The sequence below is a fragment of the Leuresthes tenuis genome, unplaced genomic scaffold (genome assembly GCF_036924035.1).
Source record: "Leuresthes tenuis unplaced genomic scaffold, fLeuTen1.0.hap1 SCAF_4, whole genome shotgun sequence".
NCBI lineage: Eukaryota > Metazoa > Chordata > Actinopteri > Atheriniformes > Atherinopsidae > Leuresthes > Leuresthes tenuis.
Genome location: NW_027325358.1, coordinates 15,934,331 through 15,958,035, shown reverse-complemented (window position 1 = coordinate 15,958,035; position 23,705 = coordinate 15,934,331). Strand labels below are relative to the sequence as shown.

The 23,705-nt window shown below is 41.9% G+C and overlaps 1 protein-coding gene across 1 annotated transcript in view; it reads left to right on the top strand.

The window, feature by feature from the left end:
* Nucleotides 1-23,457, top strand: part of tmem131l (transmembrane 131 like) — a 32,737-nt gene extending 9,280 nt beyond the window's left edge. Inside the window, exons 4-34 of the mRNA XM_072384793.1 lie at nt 4,291-4,362; nt 6,013-6,136; nt 6,232-6,348; nt 7,983-8,087; nt 10,400-10,477; nt 12,082-12,235; nt 14,079-14,137; nt 14,213-14,318; nt 14,433-14,535; nt 14,679-14,823; nt 14,934-15,104; nt 15,194-15,260; nt 15,376-15,499; nt 15,585-15,654; nt 15,753-15,862; nt 15,992-16,061; nt 16,195-16,325; nt 16,614-16,756; nt 16,907-17,093; nt 17,316-17,501; nt 17,650-17,799; nt 17,922-18,462; nt 18,613-18,725; nt 18,904-19,073; nt 19,186-19,392; nt 19,577-19,652; nt 19,951-20,057; nt 20,147-20,279; nt 21,625-21,677; nt 21,847-21,980; nt 22,885-23,457. Coding sequence (XP_072240894.1) covers nt 4,291-4,362; nt 6,013-6,136; nt 6,232-6,348; nt 7,983-8,087; nt 10,400-10,477; nt 12,082-12,235; nt 14,079-14,137; nt 14,213-14,318; nt 14,433-14,535; nt 14,679-14,823; nt 14,934-15,104; nt 15,194-15,260; nt 15,376-15,499; nt 15,585-15,654; nt 15,753-15,862; nt 15,992-16,061; nt 16,195-16,325; nt 16,614-16,756; nt 16,907-17,093; nt 17,316-17,501; nt 17,650-17,799; nt 17,922-18,462; nt 18,613-18,725; nt 18,904-19,073; nt 19,186-19,392; nt 19,577-19,652; nt 19,951-20,057; nt 20,147-20,279; nt 21,625-21,677; nt 21,847-21,980; nt 22,885-23,202 — 4,324 coding nt within the window. The 3' untranslated portion in view covers nt 23,203-23,457. The remainder of the gene's footprint in view (nt 1-4,290; nt 4,363-6,012; nt 6,137-6,231; nt 6,349-7,982; nt 8,088-10,399; nt 10,478-12,081; nt 12,236-14,078; nt 14,138-14,212; nt 14,319-14,432; nt 14,536-14,678; nt 14,824-14,933; nt 15,105-15,193; nt 15,261-15,375; nt 15,500-15,584; nt 15,655-15,752; nt 15,863-15,991; nt 16,062-16,194; nt 16,326-16,613; nt 16,757-16,906; nt 17,094-17,315; nt 17,502-17,649; nt 17,800-17,921; nt 18,463-18,612; nt 18,726-18,903; nt 19,074-19,185; nt 19,393-19,576; nt 19,653-19,950; nt 20,058-20,146; nt 20,280-21,624; nt 21,678-21,846; nt 21,981-22,884) is intronic.
* The last annotated feature ends 248 nt before the right edge of the window (nt 23,458-23,705 follow it).

Genomic DNA, 23,705 nt, shown 5'->3' with positions numbered 1-23,705 from the left:
ATGACAGGACAATGAGCTGCTACCCGGGTGGACATAATTGTTTCCTTCCACGTCATTTTGACAGCGAGGCAGACTGGGGTTAACTCTCTGGTCTCTAACTCTCACACACACACACATTCCTGCTCCCTTCTGGTGTTTCGTAAGAAGTATGATGATTTATTTTTGAACAAAATATTTAAAGGGTCGTATCTTAAAGTTTCCCTGCTGTAAAACACTGTCCCGCTGTTTCCAGTAATGGTCACAAAATGTGACATTTAGAAACCCTTCAAACATTACAAACAATGTTCAGTTAGTTTTATGCTGTCAATAGCAGCCGCTCTGTGGTGTATGTCCTGGTGTTTAGCGGCCAGTGAGAGGGGGGGGGGCTGTGTGTCCGTCTGCAGCGGCGCTTTACAAGGAGTCAACAGAGGCGACAAAACTGCAAGATGATGCTGATGCTCTTACAAATGAATAACATTGATTAGTATCCTACCTTTTTTTTTATATATTGACAGCTCTGCCTCGTAAGAATACTGTACTTTTAACCTACTTTTGGACCTCAGCCGAGGCAAACACTTATCTTTTTATTATCTTTTTTCTTTTTAATTTAAAACACAGCTCTAGTCATTGTATATTTTGTCAAGGGGTCAAAGTTTTTGATAGTTCTCATGAGAGGTTTGTTATTCCGCTTTATTGTCCCACAAATCTCACCACTGTCTGTCTCATGAGAAAACCTTTACCAATGGGTAAATATATCAACAAGCTTTTAATAAGTGACTATTTTGTAAGCCGTTCGTGGTAGAAGCTTTAACTTTAGTTCTGAAATTATCCTAGAAAAGTAACTTTGCTGGCCTATTTTTTTATTTGTTTGCCAAATGAAATGATCAGCACTGGTAGGATTAAAGAATATTTCAGAATAATTTGTCTTTGATAGCAAAATAAAAAGTCTAGCATTGGATCAACCCAACCAGACGAACAAATCCACAAACCTAAACTGAACCAGATGTGTCGGGAGAGGGCTAAATTGAAGTAAAATGCAGATGTCATCTATAAAGGTGTTTCATAGAATGTGAGTGTCCTCGGGACATGCTTTGTATACTTGCGCAAACCATTACAACTGATGTTGTGCAAGCTAGCAAGACTGAACATGCACATGGTGTATTTATTCCACCAGATGCAGATGTGTGCACAGATCTAATCAAGATGCACTCTTCTGCTTACAAGCAGATTTTCCCCTGGAGTTCATTTATTGTCTTTTTCTCTTGATTAACATCAGCGTAGATCAGATCTAATTAATGTGTCTGCCACATCCAGCGTTCTCTGAAAACCTACGCTGTGGCCACACCATCAGCTCATGCACTTCCTCTACTGTACACGTGCACTCTTTGATAGCAGAACACAAGGCTTTGAGAAGCTGTGGTAGATGGCCGCTAGAATAATTAATGCAGCTGTTTTCTTAACTGTAATAGATACTAACTGAGGATATTTTGAACCAACCCCTGTGAGTGTACGTATGTGGGCTATGTGGGAATATAAATGATTGACACCATCTACTGTGGGTTTTAGAGGCATTACTGGAAATAGAGTAGTGATAGCATGAACTGGTGAGTGTCATTTGTGCTGTGGGCTCAACAGAATGCACTTCTGAGCATTGTCCCCTCCTGATGCTGTTCACACATTATTCAACATCCTGTTTTCTATAGACACCCTAAAGATGTCTGTAAAAGGAGCTTCAATTTGCAGACTATATGACAGGACTCTTAAAAAAAAAAAGTCTGTCCAACAATAAAAGAATAACACGTCAAACTGTACAGCTTCTTTTAGCCACTTTTTGAGGCTACTGTTGTAGTGTTAAAACTGGTTGCTTAGCAATGACACCTTGGAAGAGACCTTCAGATCACTTCATGATAATGTGATCTGAATTTGCTCCTGAAATTTGAAAGCGTGAACCATTGTGCTTCCACCTGTTTGCTTGTGTTGTTCAACAGCTGTGTTCGACTTAGGATATAAGCCTGGTTGGTAGGTTCTCACATGTCCACATTTATAAACGCTCAGATGAGCTCATTTTCAGAGTTTCTTATCATCTTGGGCCAACGGAAACTGCTGCGACCACAAGTTACAGTAGTTTTTAGGTGTATCACATTGGTTTGATAGTTGATACTCTGTTTATGGATTTATTTTTACCTTCACTCTTGGTTTCTTTTTTTTTTGATTGTTTTTGGCCAAGAAGAAAGCGTTCCAGAGCTGTCTGCAGGATATTTACAGAACCGTTTGCTTTGTACGGTGCCATGTTGAAAAGACCACCTTGTACTGATCATGCATTAATGAGCACGTAGGAGCATAGAGAGTGTTTGAGCTGTAGAAAAGTTTAGCTTTCGGGTAGGAAGCTGTGTCCATGTGTGCCCCCCCCCCCCCCCCCCCCCCCCCCTTTTTTTTTTTTGTGTTGAAGACTCACTCTCCATACAGTTTATCATGCAGCTTTTTATTTCAGCTGTCTGTGATAAATCTAACCTTTTGGCTAAATATTTAGCATATTTTTGCAAATATGCACTTGTGAACCAAGTTTTTCCACTTTTTAATTTATAGGAAGTTTAATGTGCAGTCGTTATTCGTCTTGTTGTGAATAGAACCAACAAGACTGTTTAGATTCATGGACATGGTTTAATTTGCACGTTTATGTGAAAACAGAACGGATGGATTGCATCCAGGAAGGTCTGTAAAAGGCAGCATTTGTCAAATACAAATGTTTGTATTTAGTTTTTGGGATGTTTTGCCCATCGTATGTTGGTTTGTCAAAGGTGCTATTTATCTGCTGTCCCTCAGTGAGCTGTGAAATTATTTTAATATGCAAATTGATTCATGAGTTCCAGTCATCTCTTAGTCTGATATTTTTGTATGTATTGGCCTTTATAGTGAACCGTTGCATGCTCTTTGATAGTGTTTGATAAAATATTCAGTGAAAATGTTAGTTAAAGTTATTTATTATCTTTACTAGATATGCTGCATCAGTAATTTCCGTGGCTGATTTGATTGCAAACTATAATTGATGGCATATATACGCTTACACTTTCTCCAAGTTAAAGGGCTTTCTTTCTGTCTCTGAAAATTAATTGTACAATTATCTGTACAAATTAAATCCAACTTGCAGTTTCGCCCCGTTCATACCCTGTTCGTACACTTCAGAACATACGAATGCACCAGATTACAGGACAAACTTCCTCTTTTTTCCCCCATACAAGCGATCACTGCAGTTTGTCCAACGTAACATTAAAAAAAAAAGAAGCAAAACAGTTCAACAGTAAACAAGATGGTTGACGTCGTTCAAGTCAAAAAGCTCTGCTATGAAAATGGCAAAGATAAATACAGATGATTGATTCACCTGTCTGTTTATTGAGGTCATTTTTTTTTTTTTGATTGTTTGAGGTGTGTGTGTGATAAAAGATGCTCGGCTTTGGGATGTTCCTCAGAGCCGTCAGTTTTCTTTACCTGCTATCCGAGATCTCTCGGATAGCAGAGAGGAGTTCTGACAGGGCAGCCAAGCTAGCAGCTGCGCAACCTAGGAAGACTTTTCCTGTCTACAACAACTCAAACAATGTGCTGTGGACTCTCACACCAGCTAACTTTTGCATCGTCAGATGATCGTCGGTGTTGCGGAGGTCATGCACAGTCACTGATCTGTGATTTCCTCCACAGTGGCTGTGCACTGATGCAATGCAGCTGCTCTTTGATTGAGAAAAGAGTATCTGGATTACAGGATTATTTACAAATCCATTATATCGTGTAACTTCTCTTGGGGCTTGAGAGGCTTTAGATCTACAAAATTCCCTCTTCACCTTTCCCAGTTTTTGAGCTGAGCTAGTTTTGCTGGTTCATCAGTTTGCCTATAACTGGACTTACATGAGCCATCTATATGCCAGCTGACTCCAATGGAAACCTATAGCCTATAAATGGCCTACCAGTAAACTGATAGGTTGATTTTTTTTTGTAGCCTCTCATCTGCTCTGAATTGTTACGGAACACCCTAGATGTTACTAATTGCTATCTTTGGATCTTCCTAACGCTCAACTTGCTCACCAAAATCGTGTTATGTTAGCATGTAAATGTGTGTCACCGAGCCATTGTGTGCGTCATGCATTCACTGTTTAAATAAAACGGATGAATAAATAAACAAATAAGATTTCTACTGGTTACTGGTCTTAGCTCGTCAGTTCCAGTCATCGTCCAATCAATCGGTGCATCAGTAAGGAAAACATTTTGTCCTTTTACCTAATTTTTTATTTATTTTTGTCATGTTTTTTTTCTACCCAACAGCTCTTCTCCATATACTCGGGCGAATGGAAATCTGCTGCATTTCCAGCCCCCAGTGTTGGAGTTTGGGATACAGTAAGTACTGCTCTTTAAAAAGACACACGGAGATGTTATTAATTTTTGGGCTGAAAATGATGAAAGCCCAAATTAAAGTCTTAATAACATAACAAGTGAACAGAGTGTTCGGGGTCTCTTAATGCCCATTTAGGTTTATACTGAAGTTACGACTGTGGCGTCACACCAAGCAGAAAGACTATTTCGTAATGCATTGAGCCTGTTTCTTTTTAAAGAACTGAGAGGATATCCTAAAATGGCAGTGAGTTTGCTTTTCTAGCATCCAGACATACTGCAGGGGGGGGGTGATCCCAGTCAGAGGGGTTGAGAACTTCACTGTTTGCCTTCGTACACTCAGACCAGACCGTACGACATAATGTTGTTGTGGCGGGACAGCCATTACTTACTCATATTTTCTGTTATATATCTGGAATGCAGACAGCAGGCACCCCCAAATCCCAACAGTACGAGGGGAAAAAATTGCACAATTAGGTATAATTGCTTCAGGGAACATGTACTTAGAATTCATATATGGACTGTGAGACCAGAGTCGCACACGTCATCCTGTGGTTTCCTTTTTGTGTAAGAACTATGGGAACGGTTGTATTTATACTGTTCAGCTCTACAAGTAATTTTGAAAGACGAGACCCAAGAAAATTTGTGTTGTAGTGTTTTGTAAAACAACACGGGCACCGAGGGGATAGCAAAGTGGATAACAAGAACTAAAGAGATGCTAGTCTACCTAAGGTAGTACTGCAAATCAGACGCAGATTGCCTTTTGATGTTGCAACGAAAATGATTGTTCTTCCTCTTTAAACTCTGTTAGTCAGACAGGGCCGTTGTCTAAATTGAAAGTAAAATCCCTCGCACAGGCAAACAGGAAGTGAAAGAGGCCTCAGTTGAGACAAAACGGCTCAGATGAAGGGTCTTTTGAGGCGAAATCCAACAAAGACGCGCTTGTCTTGTTTTTTCCGAACAGTTAAAACAATTCCACAACTACTTGATATGATTATTTTAATCCCAACATGGCACAAAACTGTAGAAATACTGCTCACGTGCATAGATCGTTAATGACTCCATGTTTATTAAGTTTAACCCTCTACCACACACACACTGTGCTGATGAGCATCCTCTCTTTTCAACATAAGAGCCCCACACAGTCTCTGCATTAACCACCTGGAGAACACCATCTTGATCGAATTTGTAACACAACAGAGTTGGGTCAAAATACTGTTTGTGGCATTTTGAGTCTAATCAACTCAAGAGGGCTTATGTTAAGGGTTGAGCATGAGGTATGTATCGGCAGGCACTGTGGCAGGAGAAATGAAGATGTTAGTTTGCACTAGTCATCGTGTCCCACGGTCACTCTACAAGAGGAGAGATTCATTGTTCTTGTTTGACCTCTTATCGCCCACTGTAAGTTAGATTTTTTTTTTATTTCTTCATTTTAATCTAGCAATAGCCATTACGACTCCAGATCAAATTTATTATTTGGACAGCAGAGAGATCTAATTGAGTTTAAAGGAAATGGGAGTCAGTGGAGCCATTTAATGTCCTGAAACAGGGGTGTATTTCCCTCTTTTTTTTTTTTTTTTGTCAACCAGCCATGTTTTTTCTTGGAAGGTGGTTCTGTGCAGAGTTCTGTTGAACATTATGTTCTTCTTTCTACAGGCCGCTGGGGCTGCCAAGAGCTGAAACCATATATATACACAACCCCAGCCAGGAAGTTCCTGTGACACTGCTGTCAATGTTTACATCCAGCAGGCATTTTTACATACCTTCCTTTCACACAAGAGTAAGTGTGCACAAGATATTCACTTGTAGTGATGGACAGAGTAACCCGTGTACAAATGATTTGGTTGTTGATTTATTTATTATTTTCTGTCCTAGGTAATCCCACCAAGGGGGAAGGCATCTTTTAAACTAATTTTCCTCCCATGTGAGGAGGGCAATGTAGAAAACACATTATTTATAAACACGTCAGCACATGGGCTGCTGTCATACCAGGTACGTGTGCATTCCTAACACCTGCTGTTCAGTAGCCGACCATGTGGTATGCTTTGCTTCTACGCCGTGATATAAGTGGTTCTTCCTCTCTCAGCTTTTACCTTCAGATAGTTGAGTGAATAATGCTTACATGTCGGTTGTGTTTCCACAATAAGCACACTTGTTATAAGTTAACAGAGGGCCTTTTGTCACGTGAAGTTTAGATTTTTCTTGTTTTCCACAACTGTACCTTTCCAGACTGCTGGACGTGCTGTTGCTCAGAACTGCTGTTCTTCCAGCTTTGAATATGTTTTCACTCTGCGTGGTCATAAACAAAAGAAGTGTTTATGCTATCAGAAAGTGGATCGTTCAAACCATGTTGGACTATCCAAAGTCCTATGCATATGGGCCCAAAATCACCATGGACAACACATCCGGAATAGCACAAGTTCCACCGTGAGAGCTAACCACATAGCCACGTTTTAGAAGGGATAAAATAGTAAGTGGCTAAATAACTGTCAAACCACTTTTAAAGAACATCCAGAGGCGTTCGCTGTCATACGTCACCCCCCATCGCCTCCTTGATAGTTCAACTTTTCAGAAAGCACTGACAGGTGATCTGATCACTGTTGTCTTCCCTTCCTTGCGACAACCAGCGGTCAAATCGAGTCTCATCTAAACCCGGGGATGTTGGCAGCTGGTTCGGTGTTGGATTATGTTGCAGTGAACTTTGCAGTGAATTCTGGCACCACCATTCTTTGATATGGTGGGAAAATAATTCTCAACTTCAAGCATGCGAAAAATATAAGAAGTCCCATTGGCAAGGTTAGCTCTGGTATCATCTTGCTTGCTGGCACCTGCTGTTGCCATGTCAACAGTGGGGGGATTTCGGCACATGCTCTGGATTTACTTGTTGTTTAGTTCCCACGTTTTTCATATCGTTCCACATTAATTGGTTGTGCTCCAGCTTCAAGATGTATGTGAACTCTGTGTAGATACTTTGATAGTACATTACGAATTTTACAGACGTTAATTACGTTTGTTAATTGTTGTTTTATATATAGTACTTGTCTGTCAAGTTTCTGTGTGCTCAGTAGTAGTGATGACATTAATTTTACTAAGCTGGATTTTAAACAAAGTTTGGGCATTTAGTCATTGCAGGTGAAGCTAATTAGAATAACCCACAGAAATGTCTTCCATAAGGCTTGGAAGTGTTATTTTCTTATGAGTTCTGACTAAAAACTAACACAGCCAGATACACCGACACTTGGATTTCACCCTGTTCACATGTTTTAAAGACATCTAAATGACTTAATGTGATGCTTCATATGACCCCGGCAGGGCTTCAACAAGATTCAGACCTTTGAGTGGATTTTCTTGTCATCTTTTTGAATTATCTCAAAAAATGCTCTCCTCTTTCACAGGGCTGAATTATTAGCCAGCTTCCATTGGTTGATTATTTTTTTTGTTGATGGCTACAAAACGTTAGCTATGAGATTACCTGCAATGTCAGGTGCTGTCCCACAAGTTGAGTTTAGACACTGCTAAATGAAACTGCTTCTTTGTTTGCTCATTGACTGCCCAGCATTGATTTTTTAAAAATGCACGTGGTATTTGGGATTCTCTTGATAAATGTTAACCCGCTTCTGTTCCAGGTATTTGGTGTGGGTAGACACCACGCATCATTAAAATCTTTCCAAAGAAAGGATAGTCTTCTAATATTCCCTCACATCCAGAGCATTAAGTTGACCCAAACTCAGGTACGTGCTTGAATGTTTTCGTACTTGTTTGTGAAGGCCAGGCATAGTCCTAAATAACAGCTCATCATTGGAAACAGCTGATTTCCCTCTTCCTGCCATCCCAGATAAACAGAGCTCTGCATACGCACACAAGAGCTTTTGGATGCGCACTGACAAGCAGTCACTGTCACTAAATTATTGGATGAGTGCGTAGTCTGCATGAATTAGAAACTTCAACTTGTTGTTTGATTTAATTGTAACCACAGACGGTCTGTTTTCAAAGGTTTCCATGAGCCAGCAGTCATTTGAACGCTCGTCACTGCCGTGCAGAATGAAAACCAATGACTAAGTATCACAGTTTTTGAGACAACCAAGCCAGTGAAAGTGTGCGCTAGAGGTTTCTGACAGGAGTCCTCGCCTCCACAACAGGAAGTGGGGTGGCAGTTGCAAAATGTCAGCTTGGCCGAGTGCAGAGAGACGCGAGCTCTCACTGTCTCTCATACGACTGCATGTGTGTGTTGCTTGCATGCATTTATTTTTGTCTCCGCAAACTTCCACAGTTTCGACATGGTTCTCAAAAGTCTGCACGCAGCAGGCCTTCATGTCAGTCTGATTCTTTCATGGTCAAATTTCTACAGCTTTGCCAATTTCAGATTATGTCAGTGCGGTTTATCGGAATTTTTTATTAACGTTTTGCATTTCCTTTCAAAATTCACTTTTATTATTATTATTTTATTTTGTCTAACTTAATTTTAGTGTGTTCTTTTTTTTTTTTTTACACAATGTTGCTTTGGTTAGGTTTTATTTAGAACAGCATGTGCTGCAGTTTTTAAGGTTCCAGTATGTGACATTTCAGACATTACAGCAGCAAGCAATCACTTGCTTTATGAAGATGTAGCTACTTATTGATGTTCTTACCAAAGTGTGCAGCCTCTCGTCCGCTGTGAGCCGCATATTTCCTGCTTACTTTAAACTTAGCAGGCCAGCAGCACATGGGCAGACATACTCTGAGGCCTATTTTTTGGAGTGAGCGAAGCTCAACCCGTCCTGCTAAATAATGCAGTTGCTAAGTTCATAAAGAGCCCCTCAGAGAAAGGCTAACGATCGTGGTAGGAATTGTTTGTCTGTTTTCATATTAGAAAGGGCCCAAGTACACCGCATCGACAGCCGGTTACACCTAAAAGTTACACCTTTATTCATGGAATTTTTTTTGCAACTGACAATTCTTGTGATACAATTTAAAATAAGCAAACAGACTTTATGAGGTTAACATGACTGAGAGGTGCGGGCTGAATTAAAGTGCCCCCAAAAACTGTGGGTTTTTGTCCCTGCTGTTGAAATGCGTAAAATACTTTCAATGGTTTCCCTGGTGAAATCCCCACGGCTGAATCAATTTTTTATTTAGTTTTTTTTTGTTAGGGTATCAACTTACAATAGCAAGTAACTTAGCGTTGTCGGACTCCGTTTTTTTTTTTTTTCCAGCCGATTAAACTTACAGAATTGCCATTGTGAAAGAGCTCACTCTGAACGGCTGTTCATCGTAGCAAACGAATGGACGAGGAACTAGCAGCAGGTACAATAGCTAAAGAAAGCTAAAGACAGCTCGTCCATGTGGTGTAAAGAGAGACTGAAGACCAAGTCTCTTGGTTTCCCTTATTGTACAACAGATTTATCAGCACGCCATTCTGTACTGGCAAGGTTTGTCTTCTTGCACAGGTTAGACCCCCACTAACTACACTAGATTCTGGGGCTGTTATGGTGACGGTTTGGTGAGTTTTCAGTACAGCAAAGAAGGACCAGGATTTTTTTGTTTTAGTCACTTATCTTCTGAAAGCGAAAATATAAATGCATTATTGATTATGATTTTTATTGTGACAGGTAAGACTCAAAAAATGTGTTTAGCCGAAGGATTTTCACCAGAAATTGGAAACCTTTGGAAGTACTTCCCACAGCCGGAGCTAAAAGCTAAACCTAAACCCTGCTAGCTGCTATAACTGATGGACAACAATTCATACGATGCCGACACATCTGAGTGGAACTGGAGCTTTATACAGCAACGTTAAAAAAGACTGTTTTTAGTTTATTTGAACATATAAAACCTAGTTTAATGCTCCCCCATTTTGATGTTAGCACACAGTTGCCTGTTCATAACTTTGTCCTGTAACTTGATGAGACTTTCAAAAGCTGGTCTGTTGAAGCCATGTAACGCAACCATAAGTGCTCAAGAGTTAAGATGTGTGAGCGTTGTAGTAGCTGTAATTAAAAGTGTTGTGCTTTGTAGTAGAAAAACGGATAAAAGTGTTATGTAACCCCAATTGCTCTTGCTCCTTCAGGAAGATGCTTCCAACATCACTATTCTGGGTCTACTCCTGGAGTCCAGCTTACCGAAGAGTTTGCTGAACAATCCTCAGGTACTTCTCCAGATGTGCTGTAGTGGTTGTCAGGCTCTGTCAGCTAAACATCTGGTCTAACCAGTCACATTTATAGTTGTGTGAAGGTAGGCCTGAACCAGAATCTAGTCTTCTGTCCACAGACGTCGTTTTTTTTTTTTTTTAAATCGGGAAGATAATTCATTAGTTTTACAGCAACATTATGGTCGCCATAGCAACTCAAAGTAGTTTTTATCTTCACGCTTTGTGAATCACAAAAATTTCAATTTCACATCCACTTTTTCCAAAGTTTTACTTCAACAAGGAAAATGCCATAAAAAAGGAGGGTTAAAAGAAAGAAAACTCACCGAATACTTTATTGTTATTTAGTTTTGTTTTTAGAGCCCTTCAAATTTTCAAACTGGAAGTGGGCCGCTCTTTATCATACCCAGTCTGCTTATCCAGAGGGCCAGCTTCTCCAAAAGAGACAGTCGAGTTGACCACGCATTCACGTGGTCAACTCTTCTGTTATCAGCAGAACCCCTGATGGGGGGGAGAGATCTCTTGCCAGACTTGTAATTGCTTTCTCAAGAGACTCTATAATTGACACAGAGCTCTCAGGACTCATGGCACCATAGACATGAAACGGGTAAAAACCCTCGACAGCGTAAGCCTAATTATATGACTGTAAAACAAGTTCATCCTTATCTCCCGTTTCAATTGTATCGCAGCTGTGGGCTTCAGCACGTATTCAAAATCAGCACCTGCTCCTAGATTCTTTTGACGTCCCTGCGAACAAAATGGCCTTTGGTCAGAAAAGATGCTGCGTGCCGATTAAATGAGCTTAACAGAGGAGTGGCCTTGATTTCATATTTAAACTTTTGGCCTTGGGCCCACTACGGCGCCAAGCCGGAATATCTGTCTACAAGTTGTCAAGTGGTGATTCTCCCACTGAGAGGGTTATTTGCAGCGAGATTTGCACTCTTCCAGTGCTGATCTTATCAGCTGTAAGTGGGTGATACTCACGTGGTGATGGAGGTAAGAGTTTAGGGGGTGCATTGGACTGCCGCCCGCTTCTGTCTGTTTGTGTACATAGAGCGCTGCGGCGTTATCGTGGTTTGGAAAATTCAGCCGTCAATCTTTTTAATATTGAGCTGCGTTTCAGTTGAGCTGCTTCGATGTGCTTTTTTAACCATTTAAAACACTTTGTATGAGCACATGGTTTTAATATCAGTTGTTCAAAATCTCGGTTGCCATTGTTCAGTGTGTTCTCTGTCACAAGGGCTCCCATCACATGAATTCATTCAGTTTATCTTCCGAGCTTTAATATTTGGCTGGCAGTGTTCTAATTACATTTTCATGTTGCACTCTTTTCTGCACTCCTGGCTGCTGAATCAGCACCACCCACTTACCACAACCAACCCCTAATAATCACGTAACAGCAATGGATGGAAGTGTCCATATACTTGCAGTTTTATTAGTTGACCTTCTGAAAAAGAATTTTATTTTTTATTTGGGTGTAGACGCTGCGGGAGTCTCTTCCTTTAGCTGAATTGCTTAATTCTCTAATCACTGCTCATTCCTCTCATGTTTCCCTTTCCTTCTGTTTGGTGCATGACTGGTATGCCTTTCCTGTCCCGTCCCAGGGGTCCTGCCTTCAGAGTGAGGAACGGCTCAGTCTGCAGATTAATCTGTCGGCGCGTGGCGACCGGCCGGCTGACCTGGACAAGCTCAAGCCCTATGTCATTGAGCACATTTTGTTCCTGTTGGTTGCTCCTACTGCTGGGCAGGCTGCATTGGGTGAGTGTCTGTCTGTGGCCTCTATGGTCCAATATCTAAAGGGAAATTCACGTGAGGCCTATACATACAGTGAGTTGTGGTATTCAGTGTTCAGCCCAACTTTACTAAGCATAAAATGTACAAACTCGATCCCAAAAAGTTGCGACACTTGAGTGAAATGGTAATGAGACAGAATGCGATGATTTGCAAGTATTATAAATTCATATTTTATTTACAGTAGATTATAGAAAACATGTCAAAGTTTAAAAAAGAGACATTTTATTATTTCCTGGGAAGTATTTGCTCATCTTGTGTTTGACGGCAGCATCATGACTCAAGGTTGGGAGAGGGACAACAAAAGGTGGGAAAAGTCAGTGGTACTACAACAAAAAACTGCTGGTTAATTGGTTAAGTTAATTGGCAACTAGTTACTGTTATGATTCTGTATAAAAGGAGCACCTTAGAGAGATCAGAGTCTCTCACAACTAAAGATGAGCAGAAGTTCTGCAGTCTGCAAAAAGCACATCTTCAAATTAAGGGGCAATTTCAGAATAATGTGTAAAATTGTCTCGACTTTGAATATTCCATCATCTACAGTACATTATATCATTAAAAGATTCAGACATGGGTGTAAATCGATATTGGATTCTTGTGATCTTTGGGCCCTCGGGTGGCACTGCAGTGAAAACAGGCCTGATTCTGTCATGGAAATCGCTGCATGGGCTAAGAAATTCCTCCAGAAACGATTCTCTGTTCTCACGGTTCACCAAAAATGCAGGTTAAAGCTCTGTCGTACAGAGGAGAAGCAAGATGTGAACGCCATCCAGACACACTATCCTTCATTGAAATAGTGAGGCAAACATGATCCACAGTATTTTTCACAGTAGTTTTTGAAATAGTAATTGAAACCCCAGGGAAGAAGGACCTTCCAGCTTTTTATCAGCACTCGGTTCAGCAGCCTGCCTCTGTCACGGTGCATTAGTGCCTCTGGAACTGTCAACTTACAAATGGGTAAGCCATCAATGCTGAAAGGTGTACGCAGGTTTAAGAGCAACAATTGCTTCCATCCAGACGACGTCTTTTTCAGGGAAGGTTTTGCATATTTCAGCAAGACCGTGTGAAACCACATATAACAGCATGGCTTCATTGTAGAAGAGTCATGATGCTGGACTGACCTGCCTGCAGTTCAGACCCAGGACAGTTGAGCAGAAAGAATCCTGTATCAGACACGGATGAGACGACGTTGTTTAAAAAAAGATGGAACGCAGCGGTAAACATGGCCCCACCCAAACTTCAACATTAGCTAATATTATTCACGAAATGGTCAAATGTCTCACTTTTAGCATTTGATATGTTTCTGTGTTCTATTCTATTAAATTTGTTTTATGAGATGCACAAATCGTAGCTTTTTTTTCTCATTACATTTTGCACAGCATGCCAACTTTTTTTCTTCTTCTTTAAGCTTGAATAATTGAATTAAATTAAAAGTATTGCGTTCTTCAGGAGAAGCGGAGATAAAGAAATAAAAGAAGTCACCACTTCTGCTTTCTTGGGCCTACTTTCCGGAGTAATGATGAAGGGTGGGGGTATAGATAAAATTATCCACTGTTCTCTACAATAGGGCGCAGTAATTGTGTGCATCAGCCATTTTTATTTTCATCCCTTTGATTCTAAAGTCACAGTACTCAGCATGAACCTCCGCTGACCTTTTCTTGCTTTACTTTCATTTTAAACCTTACAGAAAATATTAGTTTTGCTCAAACTGTCATGTCAATGGGGATGGCAAATAATTATATATCCCTGTACTTGCATTTATCAATGTCATTTATTTATTTTTGTCATTTATTTGTACTTCTTCCAACAGGGGAGGCAAAAATAGGAGTTTATATGTTAAATTCTGGAGGGAAGAAGCTCTATATAAAGGTAAAACGGTTTGCTTGCTTTATCATAGCCTTCACGTGTCTTTATTCAGGCTTTAACCAGATGCTCTGTCTCCAGGACATGCAGGTGCTATCAAAAGTGGAGGCCAGCCTTAACTTTAATCAGGTTCTTCTGACACCAGAGGCAAAAAACTTCACTGAAGTGGCTACCTTAGCATGCAGAGGTGATCAAATATTTTCCTCTCAGCTCACAAGATCTACTTTTAGTTAATTTACTCTTAAGCCAGACACCTTGATGTTGACCATCTGTTTGTTTTTTTTTTGTTTTTTTCCATCAGGTTCATTGCCAGGGCATGGACAGAAATGCATAAGTCATATCAGTTTAAAAATAATGGGAAATGGGTCAACTTACAGCTTCCCTGGACTACATATCACACACAGGTAACATGGAGGAACGTCGCCACATTCACACTGAAGTTATAACTTTTGGCCGAGCCACACTGACATTTTACAGTTTTGTAGCTCTAGATGGTGTGACAAAGTGTAAGGATGCCATTTTAAAGATTTGTTTGTGCTCTCTGCAGATGGAAAGTCGGGGATTTGTTCAGTCTGTTTCAGGTGAAACAAAACAACTCCAACCAGGTGGACTTGTGGTTCACCAACCCTCTCCCGCAGCCCCTCACTGTGTTCAATGCCAGCCTCTCAGAGAAGCTACAGGGGGTAGTGAAGGTACACATGGATAGATTATGACACATATTCTGACCTGGAAGGCGTAACAAATGGACCTCAAGTTGAGAATAAGGTTTGACAGATAGTCTCTGCTGCCCCCTGTCTGACAGGTGATGAACTTCAGCAGCCCATTGAGAGTTCCCCAAGGTTGCTGGCATATCCTTTCGCTTCAGCTGCTCAGCAGGACTCTGCCTGTCAACCACATGATGACCCTGAGCCTGGATACCAGCCTGAGCACTGCCCTGCACATTCCTCTCTACTTCCATTCTACTTCTTCCAGGGTAAAACGTCAGCTCTTGTGGCAAGATAAAGCATTGGTTTGGAGATCTCTGAAGTCGATTAGAGGTATTCATTATGTTTGTACCATCAGGGAGAAGTGGTGTTTGAGGCTGAACGAGAGTGTGGACGCCACTGTCCTCTCCGATTATCTGAAACAGGTGAAACTTCACACCTCCAAAGCTCCTTCTTTTTTTGTATTGGTAGAATATGCCCTCTGAAGAATTTGATGCATTTTTGTTTCGTCGTTTTCTTTCCCCCGTAATGTGCTTCCAGGTCGTTTAGAGTGGCAGCGCTCCCTTCTTCCAGACTTTTTCACCTCATCCTGGGCTGTAGATAGCAAACTGGCGGCCGAGCTCTGCTCTCGATGGCAAAGTCAAAAAGACAAATTGCCTTGCAGGTCAGATGCAACACAAAACAGTTCCCGTACTATTTGGTTGGTCGTCACTCGGCATCAATGATCACATTAATCTTTGTGGTCTCAGGTGGCCCAGACTCCCTGTCGAAGCGTCATCTGTTCTGGACTTTGGTGCTACGCCTGTTAATGAGAGCAAAGTGGGCAACTCTTTGTGTTTGTTTATCCATTTATTTGCATACTTTAAGATAAACTTGTGACATTGGTATCACAGAAGAAATCTTTTTATCTGTTCCAGGTGAAGACATTCGTGCTTAAGAATCCTTCACCTTCAGTGGTTTCCGTTGAGATTCGAATCCTGGCGCTCTACCCTTCTCCTCTGGAGGCTCTCGACCTCCTCACCAAATGGTACACTTTGAAAAACCGGTCTGATATGGCAGAGAATTAATCGCCTATAGCTGTTTTGTGTTTGGACTGTTTAGAGTTCTGATGCCACAACACATGCTCTTAAGGTTTTTCCTTCGTATTGATTTGCAGGTTTGATATCAGCCCTCTCTCCGTCAACATCAGCGCGACAGAGTTTTCTCTATTGGCTTCGCTTCAAAAGGTAAACCTTAAAACAGCCCATGAAATATTTTTTAACACCTTCAAATCTTCTTTATATTGGCCAAGCTTTAATTGGCAGCATGGTTGTTTTTGTTTTTGCTCTCTCTGATGGCTTTCTGTGTGTTTCCGCTCAGGCTGGTGAGCACATAGACATGAAAGGAGAGGGTGTCCTACGTCTGCTGCTGCAGCCCTGGGAGTCCAGAGAGGTTTCTGTGGTCTTTACTCCCTCTGAACACAAACCCACCACCACCATTCTTATTATCAGGTACCAGCTCATATCAGAAGGATGGGTTTGTTCATATTGTCGGGGTTTGTGTGGTCTGAAGATATCATACTGGCAGAGAATTATACACTTTTTTTTTTTTCCCATTTCAGTGTCCCAAATATAGTAATTATTGATTTATTGTTATAATATGTGATTATTTATCATGTTTAAAGCTTTGTGGGTGACATCTTCTATTCTCTCAGAAACAACGATGAATGCATTTGATATTAGAACTGTGGCTTTAACTTCATGGAGTGCAGTGGTAACTTCTATCTCTTTGTTTTTCAGGAACAACCTCACAGTGTTTGACATGGTGACTATAAGGGGCCACGGAGCTAAAGAGCTGCTAAGAGTTGGGGGCAAACTGCCTGGCCCTGGAGCCTCTCTGCGCTTTAATGTTCCCCAGTCGACTCTAATGGAGTGTCGAGACGGTGAGATTGATGCTTTATTATTTTATTATTCATATTGGTACACGATTGCTCTATAGTGCTTGCCATTATTGTGGTTTTATATCTGTGCTGTGCGGCAAGCATAAGATGGAAATGTTGCAAATGACTGATGCCACTGTATGTTGCTAACAGGTCTGCGCACCAGTAAGCCCCTTTTTGCCATTCGAAAAAGTTTTAAGGTGGAAAATGCAGGAGAGCTCCCTCTGACGGTCATGTCAATGAATATTAACGGATATAAGTGTCAGGGATTTGGCTTTGAGGTGCTGCAGTGTCATTCATTCAGCCTTGAGCACAACGCCTCCTCTGAGATAACAATCGCGTGAGTAGAATTGACATTTTTCTCTTGCAATACAGTCTGATCACTCGGCTGCACACAGTGCCCACATCTCTGACTTGTTTTCTACTTTATCTCTTCCTCGATGGCATCCTCATGCATTGTGCCCTCTCTGTACCCTCCACTTCTCATGCCTCTCTTTGTTCTGTTCATTCTTGCATTTATAGCCATTTATTTGTCCTCTCTCTGTCTTGTGTATGTCTTCAGGTTTACCCCAGATTTCACCTCATCCTGGGTGATTCGGGATCTCACCCTGGTGACATCACGCGGCAACGCTTTCCCCTTCACCCTGAATGTGACACTGCCCCACCACATGTTGCCTCTCTGTGCACAGGTGGTTCCAGGCCCCAGCTGGGAGGAAACTTTCTGGGTGGTCACGCTCATATTCACGTGGTTAGTAACACGAATATTGTGGTTTTTGAGAGAGAAGGAAGATTTTAGGATATTTTTAGGGGCATATATCTGATGAATCCAGATCAAATCTCATCATTTTTCTCTTTTTCTCTTTTTCTTTTCTTCTTTTTTTGTTTTTCTTTTACAGCTTCTCTTTGTTTGGTGTATGTCTGATGGCTTTCCATCAAGCACAATATATCCTTAGTGAGTTCTCAACATCCAGCACCAGGAGCAACCACAACTCTGTCCTATCCCAGGACAATGGCCCAGTCAATAATATCACACCCAATGGAGTAAAGTATGTCCATTTCATTTATTTTTTTCTCCCTGTAATTTATGCGCACCCTTCATTGAAATAACACATCTTTTTTTTTGGTCTACAAATACTTAAAACTGTCATTTGTGTGCGTGTTTGTGCAGTAAAACCAAAGGAAGTTGTAAGACATATGTGGACACCTGTTCCACATCTGACAAAGGTAAGGGGCGTGGCTCTCCAGCCTTGGCCAACAGCCCCGCCCCTCGTCCTCAATCCTCAAAGAAAGGCTCGTCATCTGCTCCCTCCCAACCACAAAAGAAACACAAAGTTTCACTTTATTACACCAAATTTAAGTCCAGCTCGTCCAGCGCTGCAGCTGTGACTATGGATGAGGAACATGAAGACCTGACACCAGAGGCCCCCCTTACACCAGACTCCTTCAACAACAACGAACCAGATTTCATCTGTGAGCTGAATAACGATCCAGCCACAGACTTTAAAGAAGACCTCCAGAGCACTATAGAAGATAGTCTGCCAGCAGCAGTTATGTTTCCCATGGAAATGCCTGCTGGTTTCCCCAAAGACATCACACTGGGTCCAGGATCCAGACCAGGGCTGTTAGTGTGCAGTCCTGTGGAGATGAGCTGCACTGAGCACTATGCAGCGAAGATGGATTCAGAGAAAAGGGACAATTCTGAGTTGGAGGTAAGGAAGGGGCCTCCAAGTTTCCATTTCAGCATTATTAGTTTATTATTGTTTAATGAAACACTTTGGAAATGTATTCAGACCTTTTAGAAAGAATCTTGACCCTGAAGCAGATCCATAGCAAAGTAACCGTATTCACTGTTTCTCCAGCTTCGAGAAGAGGTCAAAGGCCAGAAGAAGAAGACTCAGAGTACAGAAACTCCCGCTGCAGCCGTGAATAATAAGGGAAAGAAAAGTCGCAGGAAGACAGAAGCTGTCTCCAGGTAGGACATGCTCACCAGACTTTCATACTAACTCTCACTTATCCTGACACAGCCCCTGAAACTGCGTAACACTTTTAATGATCAACTGATTGATAATAATTCAAACCGAACAGTGAGTAAAAGCACCAAATGATGAATTAATAACCTCTATTGTTATTCTTTGATTTTTTTTCCACAGTGCTCCTGAGCACAACGTGTTAGTAATGCCAGAGAGGGAGAAAGAACCTGACTGGAAACCAGGGGACCGCAACGCCACTGCAACCCGCAGCAGAACCCGCTGCTGCTACGGTTTCAAGTCAGAGGCCCTCAAACCTGGACAGACTGCCGAAAGCCTCTTCAAACAGAATGGTGAGTGTCCATTCACTGCAGTCTCTAATCATCACTGAACCCGTAACACGCTGCGGGGGGGTGAGAAAGAGCTTTTCATTTGAATCACAACCTTTTTCTTGATGTCTGGCAGGTGTGTGTCCCACTCGCACTCGCAGAAAGTGTGCAGCAGAGCGGCGTGCAGGTGGCGTGTGCGAGTCGGGCTCGGACTCGGGCAGCTCGTCGGGGAGTGTGAGGGCCAGCAGAGGGAGCTGGGGCAGCTGGAGCAGTGCGAGCAGCGCCGAGGGAGACAAAGACCACAGCACTCGAACACACGGCTGCACCACCTCCTCTAGAAAAAGTACAAAACACGCTCCTTCTGTTGGAAAACCTTCGTCTGGTTTCTGTTTTGCCGTGTTTTCACAATGATGTTCTTATACATGATGTAGAAAACTGGGACAGTAAATGTAGGTTCACCACAGGCACGAGCTGTGGATCAGTGTAGTTTAACGTCAGCCTCGATGTGCTTGTTCTTTTTCTTTAAGGAGACACCATGCAGTACAGTGTCTACACAGCAGAAAGAGACTGCTACCAGACCGCCAATAACTACAAGGCTCACAGGTATTTTAACTCCATGCACAATTTAGTTTGCGTGATTGCAAGTGTGTGTGAGTGTTTACCAAACTGAGGGTAAAATCTGTGAAATGTGGGAAGTTCTGAGCACTCTTGTTATTGAAAGTTGGACATGAGCTATTCAATTTAAAGCGGTTTTCAAACAAACAGTGCCAGGAACTAGATTATATTGTGCTTAAACTAGTCTTTCAGTGAAGAAAAGGCTCCTCTCTCTTATGGAAATTGCATGATTGTCTTTCCATCTATTCCTGATGGGTGTGGTAACGTTTGCCTTTCCTCTGTTAAGCACCAACAGCTTGTACCATAAAGACATGTGCCAAAGCCCAGATCCTGCAGCATCCAGCTTCACCACGAGCTTTCCTACCGTTAATGCAAGAAAGGACAGCAACCTGGGTAAAATAAGAAAAAAAAACTGGATGAACAAGCATTGTTTCTTAGTTCTTTCCTTGGGTTTCTGATGGAGTTGTCATGTGCTCCTCCAGAGCTGACGGGTCAGTATCTGCCCGACGAGACGTGGTCGGCTCCATCCATCCCGCTCACCAATGAGTTCAGATACAACACCACCGAAGCTTTGCCCTACATACCTCAACCAGCAGCCACCGGGTCGTACAATGGGTAGGTGTTTGGAAACAGCTGGTTTAAACTCCACTTGTGAATATTTTACAGTGCAATAAGTAATTACTCAGTTTTTCCCATCTATCTACATCATGGCACGTGTTTCTGCACCGACCACCTTTAGGTCAGCATATGTTGCAATGATGGCATTCTGAAATTATTCTGAAAGTAATTGATTTTGTGGAAGAGTGCAGCTATATAGAATATAGAAAATAGATGCTCTCTTTTTTTTTTTTTTTTTTTAAGAAAAGGTGACTTTTTTATTATGTTTATTCATACTTGGAAACATCCCCCATTGTTATAAGAACTATGACAAACTTCCTGTGCTCCAAAAGCACCTGTTTGAGAGACCGTTGCCTCCCAAGTGGCCAGAAAAAGAAGTTCCGATTGATTTACCTTTCACAACATTGGAAATGATCTCTCTCTATATGCATGTGTGTAAACTGCTTCCTGTTTGTGAGTCAGGACACATATATGTGTCTGTGGATGGTCAGCATGGCTTCCAGAATCAAACTGTAGTGAATGATGTTGCCTACAGAGCGACTCCTGGCTCTGCACCCAGCTGTCTGAACTCTCTCAGACAGGCTTAAGCTGTGATTATGCTCACCACAGCACTGCGGCACGCCTGTCTGACTGTGAGCGCTGCTACAGAGAAAATCCCACTGCAACGCTGCTAGAATAGCTCTAGAAGAAGTGGTCCAGGAAGTGAGCCATTTATACACCAACATACCTTCACAGTTTCCTTTTTAAGCGCTTTTAAATGGCTTTTTTTTGTTGTTGTTTTTTTAAACCTCCTTGGGTTTTAATGGGGCGTATAGATGCTTGTAGAGAGACCTGCTCAGACACTCTCTCCTGAACCTCTTTATGTTTTTTCAAATACTCATAAAAACTGAGCAATTACTGATTAAGGCTTACAAAAATCTGGAGGCGCACAACCAGCTGAAAGAAGAACAAATCACCCAGTGCGCCTGCTATTGTGAACGCTGACCATAAACCAAGCACTATCCAGCTTCTCAACCCCTGCAGACCTCATAGGAAGTTTTGTCAGGTACGCTATCCCCAAGCATAAGGCAGTCTCAGTCCAGCCTGCTATTTGTGCCTCCAGGATGTAGGTCATGACCATAGTGATGGATCCACTGCTCACACCAGGGTCTTTTTATTGTACTGAAGGTTGAATATTATTTTCCACTGCAAACCTCTTTGGATAGAAGTGTCTGCCAAATGAATAATTTGGTGAATAATGTTTTCCCAGAGCTGCAGCGGTGTGTTTTTGTGTTTCAAAAGACCAATGTGACAGTTTCACATCGCTCTTAAAACCGTACAAATATTTTCTGTCCCCTTGCAGGTTTACTTGGACTAGTGCCAACAGTCATTGCAACAGTCCCTGCACCTACATAGGTACGACTATGCAGTTTCTTTTTCTTGATTCATTTTACTCTTTGTATGCTATCTTGAAGTATTGAAGTCACTTCAACCTTCCACTTGGACCAGCCAACTGCTGGCAGCACATCTTTAATATTTCCAAGGCCTCGGTCCTCATCGTATGTTTGTTGGAATCGTTTTGCAGGTAACGGATCGTTTACGAGCAGTTTTCCCAGTCAAGAAGGCCCCACCACACACAGCAGTCAGAGCAGTTGGAGTGAGGAGCAGCCTCAGGAGTCGCCACCAACCTGGAACACAGCAGCCTGCGTGGGCAGCAAGGTGATACTTAACTCAAAAGATCTGAGCGCTCCAACGCCTCGGCTGAATATCTTTATCCTCTAATCGGCACATACATTTCACCATTATTAAACAATTTAATCTTTTAAGAATAAGAGCACAGTAAATGGTGCACGCAATGATGGCCAAAATCCAAAGATGTTTAGATTAAAGCCAATCTAATCACAAGTGTTTGTCATTAACACTAAAAAAGATAAACATTGCTCTTTTCTTATTGGATGTTTGCCTTGTTGAACTGGCATATATTTCATTAATCATACAAAGAATAAGCTGAAGCATTCTCAGCATTGTTTAGATTTATAGTCGCATATTGTTAAATTTTAACAGTAAAGCCCAGCTCTAGCTATCCAATTATTTCCAGAGTTTTTGAGGTTGGTGATGATTCACAGCAGAGGTAAGCCTGAGTTTTCCACTTGGACTGTCGCCACCTGTCAACACTTTATGGTTGTGGTCGTTGTAAAAGCTCACAGGTCGCTTCCAGCTGAGCGGATAGCTCACGGGAAAGAACGTCCCGGCCTTAGTACACTTGTAGTTTGCAGACATCAGTTAATATCTGTAACCTGTATGATCTATTCAGGCGTTTTTATTCGTTCAAATTCAATGAAAGGAGAAAGAGGGTGATGACATCTACCTCTCCTGTTACATGGCTCACTTCTCACCTGCTCGGCACCTCGAAGAGATAATTGTTTCTATTTACTGGAGAAGAAAGCTCATTTATTTTTAATGGGCTGTCTCTGCAGGGAGCAGATGGTGGCAGAGCGCAGCGACGGGTAAAGTTAGGAGGCGTCAGCGAAGTGCACAGTTTCTTTAGGCAGCTTTGTACGGTGGCTGCTGAACACTTTAAACTTCCAACAGAGGCTCAAGTTTGTCCTTTTGTTCTCTGCAGCCATACTTCCCGGGTACCCGCAGCCTCTCCCCCATGTCCAGCCTGTTTGGGTCTATTTGGACGCCCCAAGGTGAGCCGTACCAGAGCCACTTCCAACCTGAACGATCAGCCCCGGTGTCCCCCATGTCGCCCATCACACCCCACACCCCACCACACTCTCCCTTCAGCCGGGATCCGGGTGGGACCTACGGGCCGATCCAGTACTCCAGCTTCAACCCGTTCGGCCCGCACATGAACCTGGACATATGGAACTCTTCCTCCAACCGCAGCTCCAACTCCCAGCTGTCCAACGACTCCGGCTACTGTGGAGATGTTTAAGATAAAGGAAAAAAACCGGCTCGGCAGACCTTAACGATAATTGCAAACATATAAAACATAATGTAAAAGAAAGGAAATAAAAATGAATGTTCTTTTATCAATAATGGGGAAAATGTGAATATTTCTTTTCTTTTATGTTCCAATTCTCAGCTGTTAAATGTTGTGAGAGGTTAAGCATTTGTTGTATATTTTTCTAGATGTTTTGCAGTTTTGATCAAATAAAATAAAAAAAAAAAAGGTTTTGTACTTGGAAAACATTGGTCTTCGTTTTAATTACACGGTGGAGTTCGTTTTGTCCTGTCATGTGACGATGGTCGTTCTTTTTTTAGCGTCCATCTGAAATTTGTTCAACTCAAAGTTGAACTTTGTTATGTCCTCAGCAAATGGACATACAGTATAACACGTGTTCAGTTAATAAAACTAGAAGAAGGAAACCAAGACGATATAAACTGGGAAACGTTTTCCACCACGGCGCTGTGAGTTCTTCCTTCACTGAGCACAGA